Here is an 11,876-nt window from a genome sequence, read left to right as displayed (position 1 = left end):
CATTTGTTGACAATTCTAATTGGAAATTATTTGAAGGAACAAATTTTGTATGCTCTATCTAACCTTTAACAAGCATAAACATTCATGAGAAATATAAGCAGACATCTAAAAACAACAAATTTTAGATTTGTAACACTATGTAGTGATGAATAATTCAATTTCTGTTGTAATCCCAAAAAAAATTAAAATTTTAGAAAGAAATTGAGTAAGAGATGATTGTATGTATCCCCTTAAAGTAACCTGGTATCTTGGTAGGAGAAAATCATAGAAAGATAAAAAAAACAATTTGAGAACTTGAAAAAGGAAGTTTCTATTTTTTTTTCTTTGTTTTACATGTCTCTTTTCAAAATACTTGCAAGTGTCTTGTATAAAATTAATAAAAGTAAGAGACAAATCCTGTGGGAATGGGGAAAGGAGGGAATAAAATTGTTTGGGTATTATTAGGGATGACAATGCGGAGCTCGCAGTCCGTTATTGAAAAATGTGGTAAAAGTTCACTAATTTAGTTTGCTAATCCGCTTAGGTCCGCCTTGCATAATTCGCAACCCACACGGGGCAGAGCGGATTGGTCCGTTGGCCCGCATAAATAAAAAATTATTTTTTTTTTTGCAAGAAAAAAAACCATACTCCACTCACTCATTATTCTAGTGTAACTTTTATTTTATTTTATTTAAAAATAAATAAATTTAATGTATTAAAAAAATGAATGTTTTATTTTAATAATCTAAAGAAGTTAATATAATATTAAGAGTGACCGTGGATATAGAGACTTAAGAGATTCCAACATAGCACAAATTTTATTAGGTTCTAAATATGAGGTTGGACTGAATTAGGTAATTGTAGGCATGCTAAATTGGAATCTTTATGGTGGATGATATTAGAAAAATAGTTCTGATTGAAGAATGGGGTAATAATTTTGAAGATATTTGAGTGATGTGTATGGGATGGAAAACATATACTAGTGTGTGAAGATAGATGGATTGGGAACTGGCCTCTAAAAGAAAAATACTCAAGACTTTGTCACATATTGGACTGTAAGGAGGCAATGTTATGCGATTTTGGGAATAGAGGAGAACCACCTTCTAATGGGAATCATATTAATTAAACATGTTGATGAATGACTTAGCTGATAAAATTGTGAACACGGAAGGGGATGACAAGTAGATTTGGAAGCTTCATAGGTATTAACTGGAAATCAGCTTACAATATTTTGTTTAATGACGCACTAAGGAGGAAAGGAATGTGTATGACATGTTTTGGAAAATCAAAGTTTTACCTTCTGCATAGGGGTGACAAAGTGGAGCGGGTTGACCTGCGGCCCGCGGTAAAAAACGCAAGACGGGCTGACGTTTTGAACCCGCATTAGCATGCCCCGCAACTTGCGCGGGCCAACAGCAATGGTCTAATGGAGGAGTGACAACTTTGAGTGAAAGAAAATTAAGTTTTCACTCAAAATACAACGCTCTAAAAAAGGCACACAACACACAATGCACTTTCCTTTGTAGCGCCGCCGCTCGCTCCGCTTGCGACTCCGTATGGCTTCGCCTGCAACTGTCACGCACTACTACTGCTCCGCTGTTACACACCCTTACTGCCTCCACTCTTCCTCTACGTTCCAAAAAAAAAAAATAAGGCCCGCCCTACGGGTCATGAAAACCAGCCCGCATTTTGTATACAGGGCAGGCTTAAGCGGGGCGGGCCTATGTAGGGTGGGCTGCCTCGCTTTGCCACCCCTACTTCTGCACAATTTCTAGCTTGAAAATTAATTAATAATAGAGTGGCCACAAAAGACAATTTGAGTGTAAGGGGTTTAACAAAAGTAGTAATTTATGTGTAATATGGGGTGAATCAGAGAAGACTTATTAGTAATGTAAAGTTGCACTTTAAAAAATTTAGAGAATTTAGTTATACAATATATAAAATATATTAAAACTATATAGTTTTTAATTATTTATTTATAAATAGATTTAATTATATTTATTGAAGTTTGAAAAATCTATAGTGTTTTATTGAGGTGCTACAATAAATCTTTGGAATTTAACGAAAGTTAAAAAAACTTTTGTTATTTTGTTGAGATTTTAGATTAAACATTTGAAACTTAACAAAGGTTAAAAAGACTTCCGTTAATTTGTCGAGGTTGTAGAATAAACCTTTGGAACTTAATGAAAGTTAAAAAAAAAAATTGTTAAAGTTTTAAAATAAACCTTTGAAATTTAACTAAAGTTAAAAAAAAAAACTTTGTTAATTTGCTGAGGTTTTAGAATACACCTTTGAAATTTAACAAAGGTTAAAAAAATCATGTTATTTTGCTGAGATTTTATAATAACCTTTGAAATTTAACAAAAGTTAAAAAGACTTCCATTAATTAAATCAATTCTTAAGGTTATATTAATCTCCACTAAACAATTGGTTTAAATTCTTTTTTCTTTTTCTTGTAGTGCTTAGAGTTAATATATTTTTTACTTATTTTTATAATATTCCTTAATTCTTTTATGAAACTAAGAAAGATAATATTGTTTTGAGAGTTAATAATATATTTTTGACTTATTTTATGACATAAGAGTTATAGAATGTTTAAGCAAAAATAAGATCATTAGCTAAATGTAATATAGAGAAAAAATTAAAAAAAAATATTCTCTTTAGTCTTTCATATTCTTATTGTTTTCGTCTTCTTATTCTTTTGTGTTCTTATTATTTAAGTCACTTTTAATAATATTCTGGTAATTTTTCTTTTTTTATAATTATATTTTAGTTTATTTCAACTATGTATACTCTAAAAGTAACACCTTTAATATTAAAAATATATTTTTTATTGAATCATAAATTTAGGAGTGAATTTTTAATAATATAAGATCTCTTATAAATAACATATCTTTACTATATATATATATATTACAAATTCATTATTATTCAAATTATTTAATAAATAGACATATGTTATACATCCACGCATAAATTTGTTTAATTTTAAGTTGGAGAAAAAGAACTTATACTAAGTAAGAACACTTTTTAGGATCATACTATAAGTACATGGGAAAAAAATGAGGATATAGGGTTTAATATGAGATGAAAAAACTTCATCTTACTTTATGATACCCATGAGTCAATAATACACTATAAATATAAAAAATTACTTAGTCATAATTATTTTTTCAAGAAAATCCAAGATCTTTTTACTAATATATATATATATATATATATATATATATATATATATATATATATATACTACCTAACTCTTGTAATATTAAACAAATATCGAATAATCCTATAAATATATAACTCTTGTAATACTGAACAAATATTAAATAATCCTAAGTTTCCCAGTAAATACTCTAATCCAGGATATTATTTTAAACTATCAATATATGTTACTAATTAACTACTCTTAAACTCCATCCTAATTCTTGTCTTTTTTATTTTGTAGTGTCGCAAATTGTGATTTTTCAACCTCAAACACTCGTACGTTGGCATAGTCATAATTCATCACAATGAAATAACATAAGATTTTTCGTAAGTTCAACTGACATTTTGATATACTTTCATGGATTACTAAACTTATGACTCGTAAGACACACCATACATTGTCTTAACCATTATTTTAAATAATTTATATACATAATTCAAACAAAAAATATAAAAATTGAAAAACCATTATATCTATAGTTTGTTTACTTAATTTTTTTCTTTCATCTAAATTCTGTAGTTTGAATGATGAAAGAATAACGTAAAGAAATATTATAATTGATTAATTAATATTTTTAATTAGACAAATTAAAATAATTATCACCTAAATAAAATAATTGTACGAATTAATTTTATTTATAATATAAAGGAAATGCTTTACCATATGCATCCAATTAAAGGTATGATGTACAAGTATAGTGTTGTTTAGACCTTTTATTTGAATGGTCCAAGTGGGGTTGCTTTGGAAACCTTGAAAATTCAATAAAAATGAAAAGCTGTTTCTTCCTGCACCTCCATACCTTCTTCACTCACCTCCATAAATTTTCATATTTTCAAAAATGTCCTTTTGTAAGATTTTGGATTATATAATCCGGAAGTCATTTTTTAAATTTGTAATTAACTTCTGAATTATATAATCTGGAAGCCTTTTTTCATATGCATGATTACTTTCCAGATTACATAATCTGGAAGTCTTTTTTGACTTCTGGATTATGTAATCCGGAAGTCTTTTTTCAAATGCATTTTTGGATTACATAATCCGGAAGCTACTCTATAGGGTGGCGCAAGAAGGATAAAACTGTATTTTCATCTTGTGTATGGGGTGGCAGAAGAAGATATGGAGGTGCAGGAAGAAACAGTCAAATGAAAAATATAAATGGGCTTGGTTTATGTTCCTCCATTTAGGAATTCATATAAGGCCCATAAGAAGATGGCAATGATTGTATCCCTCACTAAACTCTTGACTAGGCCACCGATCCAACCACCAGAACCTCCACCATACGAATCTTTCCCTACAAGGTCCCGAAATCTCAAATTTTCTGTGTCGCATAACAGTGCATATATTACGCCGTTCATATGGCCTTTTCCTATCACACCCACAACTCTTTTACTGTTATTCACAGCTTTGCTCCTCTTCAATGACCATGCCAGATACTGCAAAAAAGTAATACACCATTTTACTTGCATTTGTTGAACTCATCACATGTGGAAGGAAAAAACATAATATTTTAGTTTTAGTTTTTGAAGGAAAAAACCTGCAAGTGAAACAGGAAAAGGAAATACATACTGTATCTCGTTCGTGTATGAGAGGTAACAATAAGGAAGGATATGAAAAACTCAGCTGCTCATAAAGTTGAAATTTATCATCATCCCTACTTGCTTCCTGCAACTAGCAACATTTGAATCTTTATAGTTTTTCAAATAATTTCTATATGGCAAACTTTGACATATATTTATGCATATACACACTTCCTTCCACTTTTTTCTCTCTCTTTTTCTTAGTTCTCTACAATAAATTTTTGAATGAATGTGTATACTTCTCGCTACAACGGATTACCATGCTCAATACCATCTTAGCTTTATATCAATCCAACTATAAGATGAGCAATGACTCAGTTTTCATTTAAATTGATGAAATGAAATAATGCATAAATGATTCACCACATGTCTGTAAATCCCTTCACAAACTATAAAACCAAAACAAAAGGCAACCTAATATGAATAGCATGTGCAAGTGTTACCTTTTTTTTCCATTCTTTAATAATCAGTATATAAAAGCTAGAGATTTATCGTAGACAAGAAAAAATAATGTAAACTAAAATTGTAATATGTTGATCGAACAAACTAACCTTAAGCTTATTTACAGAAATGTTTGATGAAGATGCTATCCCACGAAAAATAGTTAACACTAAATTTAGTTTCTCAATCCATTTCATAGCCTTCCATGCTCTTTGAAGCTGCAAAACAGGTAATAAACAAGGGAAAACATGATTTTTTTCACCATAAACTCCACCGTATGTATTTATATATTTAGTTTTTTTTTCTCATGTGGTTTGGAATACCTCAAACTTGTTTTAATTGCATGAACTTGAAAGAAACACGCATGTTGAGGCCTATATGTCATATATCTTCACTAGAGATTCATTTAAAAGAAATTGATTTAAAGACAACAGAATATCCTGTGATTGTATAAAATGATTTAAAATTAGTTTTAGAAATTAAGGATGATTAATATTTGAATTATACTCTCCTGTCAATGACTAGGTTTCTCAACTAATAATTAAATTAGTCTCTAAAATTAATAATAAATATTTTAACTATTTTGAGTTTATATATACTAATAAATTTAGTTTGAATTAGTTGGAGTAGGGGTATAAGTTAATTTCATTAATATGTGATGAATGATATATAAAATTTGCATACCGTTATTTCAATTGGTCGGTCTCCTAAAACTATTTGTGCACCAACTTCCTCAGAAGCCTTTCGAGCAGCACGAAACTGCATTATAGATATTGCATTTATCAAAAGAGTTTGTGTTTCCAAGAACTATAAATCTATAGTAGTTTGAAACTACCTCATCACCAAAAGGGCGATTAATATCTGAAGAAATCTTTGATGAAAAAGCAGCCAAAAGTAATCGTAATGCTAGTGCAGTTTGACCACCTGATATTTAGATCAATAGTAAATAAGTTTGTTTTATAGATTTTATAACACAAAAAAAAACTCTGATGTTACCTAGGTTTATGCTACGACCAACAGCTCCAAAAAAACCGGTGCCACTTAAGGAAAACATGTTAGAACGCATTTGTTTCCCAAGATCTTCGTCCGCAGAAACGTACATGATCCCAGCTCTGGAAATGAAATCTGTAACAATTCAAGTTAAGATGTGGAATAAACAATGTGGATAATTATGAATTGGAAAATAAAAAATAAGACCTACTTATTAGAATTTGGAAAAGATATAAGAAAACATCAACAGATGAAAATGGAGCATTTATAAATCTGGTAAGAGAATTCATCTAATATTTATAGTATTATATCTATATTGTACTTTGAATCAATATAATATGTAATTAATACATCAGTTCTGGCACTAATTGATACAATAAAATAAATAGTGAAAATCAAGTGTTAAAATTAATTGTAATATTACATAAGTTCTTGTAGTAACTGAGATGGTTTTATTTTTATCAAGTAACTGAGATAGTACGTATGATAATATCTTTTTAACCTATTCGTGAAGTTATGCATGACCTTTTACTATTTATTTTCACTTCATTTTCTTCTTTCACAAGTAATTTCAATTACTCTTTCCTTCCACATGTATGTTGTTACTTTTCTTATTTTCTTTCACTTCTAGCCTTTATTTTTCACAAGCCCTTCTTGTTTCTGTCATTCACATTCGATTCATCAATGATAAGATCAGATTCTCACTTCTCAACTACTTTCATCTCTAGGATTCCTACTTCAATTATGTTCTTAATCTTTTACATATTCATCTTTGCTTAATATTAACTTGAATTTTATTGTGAGTACACCAAAAAATCCAAATTCCTTTCCTGTACACTCTGATTCACAAACTTTTACTTTCTTAAATTCTCTCTTTAAAAGAAGTTTGATTGCTTTTTATCATTTTAGAAATACGAGAAGTTTAATTTTTGTTAATATTATTGCACATCTAAGTATATATTTTTTAATATCACATTTTATAAATGTTAGAGTAGCACTCAAGGTGAAAAGTGACACATCTTATATTATTTATGTTCTACAATCAATGTAAAAAATCTCATTTTTTATTTCATGTAGTAATCAATGTTAAAATTCTCTCACTTTTTGCATAGATGATATTAATATATTATTCACTAACCTATGTAAAAGGCTTATTTTGAAGTAATGAAGTAATGGTGAAAGCTAGCTGCTTGTATATTAGCTTTCTTATAGTGTTTTTAAGGGGATTTTTGTTCGGTTTTGAATTGTCAATTAACATCCCTTCTTTCGTCTTTCACTTCAAGTCATTTAGTACATGCTAAAATATCTTTAGTTTTCTCATATCTTTATTAATTGTTTATGTTTTGATCTTTCAACTTTGAAACAGTTAACATTTTTTATTTTAAAATAATTAATTTTAGCATAACAACAGTTAAAAGTTGTTCTATAGGGTTTAAATTACTTACAATATCATAAGATAATTAATTTAAATAGTGTAATAGTTTTAGAATCCAATCAACTCGCACACACACAAAACAACAGTATGATTAATTCGCCACTAGAACACACAGTTTTCTATTAAACAGCTCCGGCGGCCGTGGAACGGCAGCACCACCACCAACCCACACATACACCATTCATTCTCCATCAAGAGAAGCCATAATCTCATTCAAAGCCTTCATAAGAAACAACTTAAAATAGTTTGATTTTTCTATATTTTTTAGCTTTAACAAGCTGTGAAAAAGAGTAAACATAAAATAACGAAACGTACATAATTTTAAAAAAACGTTAGCTTTATAAAAGATATTCAATGGTTAATGTACTGAATGATATTAAGACTAATTCTTGAGACACGATGAAAGATTTCCATAAGAAAATGAAACAGCAAAATAACAGCAGTGGTTGTGGTTACCTGCTTCTGCAGAGCTCTACAACAACATTATCAGGCCTCAAAGCACGAACCACACGTTCTACCTCCATAGCCGAATCCTTGGAAACATGGGTAGTTCCTATCAACCAAATGAATTCAGGTTCCACGAATTCGGTCCTCCAAGAGGGAACTGGGCCAAACCTCTTCTTCTGGACCAAGACCAAGCTCCCATTGTCGGCTAAGTCTAGCAACTCGGGGTGAGAATCGGCTATGGCGGCTCTGGACTCCTCCGAGATCTCTCGCCTGTAATCAAAATCTGGGGGTGGGGGTTTGACGGAAACCTTGAACGGTTTCAGAGGTATTGTTGAGAGGGAAAATGGTTTGGTTCTGAAAACTGGGAAGATTGACTTCATCATAGTTGTGGAGTGGAGAAGAGAGATGACGATAAGATATTGAAATAAGAGCAGCTCGTGGAGCTGAATTAGGATAAGGATTATTAAGTATGGGAATATTCCCCCATTTTAATATATCTATTCCTCATTTTGCTTCTTCGTTTTTTATTTACTTTAATTTATGTAATGTCAAATTTTATTATTTTTGTTTCAGTTGATTTTTTTTATAAATTTATATACTGAAATCTCATCATTAGAACAGCTTATATTATATATAATAATGTGGTATTTTTTTATGTTGCCCTTATCATTTAAAAGTAAAACTTTAATATTAATAATAAAATTGTATATAATATAAATTAAAATGATCAAATAAATATATTACAAAAAAATATCAAACTATTTTTAGAATATAATATGTACTATTTTTATAATATTTTAAAAACGGTATGTGTGATTGTTATTTTTATTTTTTAGCTTACTCATTGGTTTCTTCTCTCTATAATATTATATAATTGGTTGCGAGTTGGAAAGACCAGAGAGAGAAAAATGAATCCAAGACAATAAAATAAGAAAACAATCACCACGTTAGTAAAATAAAATGATAGAATATCTAAAAAAAGAGAAATATGTTGAGTACTTAATAATTTTTAATAGATATTCAGTTGAAAATACTTAAACTTAATTAAGCCTAACAATTTATATAATTTATGCAGACACAAAATTTTAAGAAATAAATAATTTATAATTTTTTTAATTCATGTAAATTTTCAAATTAATTAAAAAATGTTAATATTAGTTAAACTTATTTAATGATTTCAATTTCACGAAATAAAAAGTTGTAATTTCTAAATTATACTACATTATACTTATAGGACACTATGTAAATATTTAAATATAATTATGTTTTGAAGTAATAACATTACATACTATTGATGTAAATGGAATTTGATTGTAAATATTGACTATTTTCTTATATTTGGCTTGATAGTGTGTGTGTGTATATATATATATATATAAATATAATTTTCAACTATCATAGGCTTATTTAATGTTATTATTTTAAAAATGTTGTTATGTTTAAATTCAGATATTGTTCCCGACAATTATGATTCCGGGTAATTTAGGGACTGCAATTACTTATTTTATGAAATTAAGAATATTAATTTAATTAATATTAACATTCTTAATTAGTATGAAATAAGTATAAAATACAAATAAAATAATTACTTTTAAGTATATTTTGGTGTATAAACATATAATATTTCAAAAATATCATAAAAATAATAAATATTAATTTGTAAAATACTTTTACATTAAATATGAATGATTTCTATAATATATTTATTTTATTAATTCTTGTTATATAAAGTTTTCTTGCTGCACTTTCTAAAATATACTATTTTTACTATTTTTCTCTCATTGTTAGACTTTTGTATTTAAATAATGATATAACTATGAAATTGATGTTACTATAATGAGGGGTAACACAAGAGTTTTGATAAAGCTGCATTTCTCTTCTCATATCTTTTATTTGATAATTAGACTCTATGGATAAAATATTATTAAAATAATTTTATATTAAAAAAATAATAAAAGAAGATGAAAATATCGAATGATCCACATTTCGTTATGAAAAATATGGAGCACTATTTTGGTGATCTGTTTTTCATAACTCATAGTTCTTGTTGGTCAAGTACGTATCTGTTCTACTAGTCTGCATAACAATAAAAAAAAATTATGTTTCTTCTTCTATTCCATTAAATTTCTTTCTTCACTCCATCAATTTCATAAATTAAATTTCATTAAAACAGATGTTCTAGATTTCATAAAGCAAAATAATTGTTCTATAAAAATTATTCTAAAATATATTTTTTCTCTTGTGAATTTTCATCTCTATAATTTATTTTTATGTTATGTAAATTAAATTTTAAAATTTATGAGGTGAAAGAAAAAATTTGACAGGGAGGGTCGGGGAATAAAAAATACACAACTGCTTCCTCTAGCTTTTGGTCCTCATCAATGTCATGTCCTCAATCATCCCACGTCTTTTGACTTTTCACACTACAAGAAAATCATGAAATAGAAACCAATTCTCAGAAATCAAAATAGTAACTAAATTAAAGACTATTTTAGAAACTAATTTTTTTTTGTTTCTAAATTAGTTTCTATTATTGTTAAATTGTTTCTAAATTGGTATCTAATTAGCAACCAAGATTTTAACTACCAATTATTTAGTTTCTAAGTTTGGTAGCAAAAACCTTGGTTGCTAATTAGATACCAATTTAGAAATTATTTAACTATAATAGAAACTAGTTTAGAAACTATTTTTTTTTTAGTTTCTAAAATGGTCTCTAATTTAGTTATTATTGCAACTAATTATTTTGGTCTCTAAGAAATGATTTCTATTTCGTGATTTTCTTGTAGTGCCATTTATGTCACCCCAAACACATTTTCAATTCATAGTGTGGTATGAATATTTGGGTAATATAAAGCCAATTTTTGAAATTATTAGAATGAAAATAAATTAAAAGAGGAAAAAGTTGTCCTTACTGATGCAAATTGAATATTGTCACGCCAAGACTATCACCATGCATTTTGTAGACAAGATAATGAGTATTATATATATATATATATATTACTTGATATATTTTTAAATTTTTAATAAAATTTTAATGTTGTTATGCGCACTAGCTTGCAGACCTATAAGCCTGTGAACCATCCCTAATACAGAACAGGCCAATAAAATCAGTCTGCATTACTTAAGCAACAAATCAACTTGATCCATATTTTATAGGTCAATGTGGGACAGACCAATACGAGGCGGACTAACCTACATTGCCAATCCTAACATATAGATTTACTTTACTAAATTTTATAGCCCTTTGTTTCTTACATTACTTAAAAGCAACTTTAAGTTGAAAATTTATTGTTTTTCCATTTTTATTCATGTTAAACCTGTCTTAAAATTCCTTCTTAACTACCTTCTTTACTGTATAGTGCACTAGATATCAAAAACTTCTATAGTGTGAATAACTCGACTATATTGTATGAGTTACATGTTAATATAATTGTGAGTATTATATCTTTATTTGGTTGCTGCAGATCGTCATAGTACTTTGCTACAGATAGGCAGGTGGAACCTTGGTAGGTGGGAGTGGAAGTTGAGGTAGAGGAGAAATTTTTCGTGTGGGAAGAGAAATTGTAGTGGACAATTGGATTTGGAAGGATGATAAGCAGTTGGATTTTTCAGTGAAATCTGCTTATAATTCTTTAAAGGTGGTGGTGGGAGGTGAGGATAGGGACATATTCAAAAGGTTCTGGAAGGTAAATGCTCTTTCTTCTGCACAAATCACTCCTTGGAGGGTGTTGAATAATAGCATATCAACAAAGGATAATATGTTGAGAAGAGGAGTCTTAATTTGTGTGGGTTGTGTGGA

The 11,876-nt window shown here is 28.5% G+C and overlaps 1 protein-coding gene across 5 annotated transcripts; it reads right to left on the bottom strand.

Annotated features, from left to right (window-relative positions):
• Positions 1-3,795: 3,795 nt before the first annotated feature.
• LOC137828226 (uncharacterized) lies at positions 3,796-8,540 on the bottom strand. Of its 5 annotated transcripts, none has more exons than XM_068634706.1 (7): positions 8,087-8,531; positions 6,202-6,317; positions 6,041-6,129; positions 5,890-5,964; positions 5,316-5,423; positions 4,722-4,849; positions 3,796-4,620 (listed from the first exon to the last, which is right to left on the bottom strand). In XM_068634706.1, the coding sequence occupies exons 1-7, from the start codon at positions 8,458-8,460 to the stop codon at positions 4,602-4,604; spliced, it is 909 nt and encodes a 302-aa protein (XP_068490807.1). In that variant the 5' UTR covers positions 8,461-8,531; the 3' UTR covers positions 3,796-4,601. The 5 variants fall into 5 exon arrangements, with proteins under 5 accessions (XP_068490807.1, XP_068490804.1, XP_068490808.1 ...); XM_068634703.1 differs by having other exon boundaries at positions 4,754-4,855; positions 8,087-8,526; XM_068634707.1 differs by having other exon boundaries at positions 4,754-4,855; positions 6,202-6,330; positions 8,087-8,514.
• Between the last annotated feature and the right edge of the window lie 3,336 nt (positions 8,541-11,876).

This window comes from Phaseolus vulgaris, chromosome 7 (assembly GCF_000499845.2).
Source record: "Phaseolus vulgaris cultivar G19833 chromosome 7, P. vulgaris v2.0, whole genome shotgun sequence".
NCBI classification, from domain to species: domain Eukaryota; kingdom Viridiplantae; phylum Streptophyta; class Magnoliopsida; order Fabales; family Fabaceae; genus Phaseolus; species Phaseolus vulgaris.
Note: the sequence above shows the minus strand (reverse complement) of the source record. Positions and strands in the feature narration are given on the sequence as shown.

What these genes read in the sequence shown, in the direction of transcription:
- LOC137828226 (XM_068634703.1), bottom strand. Translation starts at nt 8,460, where the DNA reads ATGATGAAGTCAATCTTCCCAGTTTTCAGAACCAAACCATTTTCCCTC. An exon ending in ATCGCCCTTTTGGTGATGAG is followed by an intron (nt 5,965 to 6,040) that starts GTAGTTTCAAAC and finishes TCTATAATGCAG; the next exon opens with TTTCGTGCTGCTCGAAAGGC. An exon ending in TTTCTGTAAATAAGCTTAAG is followed by an intron (nt 4,856 to 5,315) that starts GTTAGTTTGTTC and finishes AAATGTTGCTAG; the next exon opens with TTGCAGGAAGCAAGTAGGGA.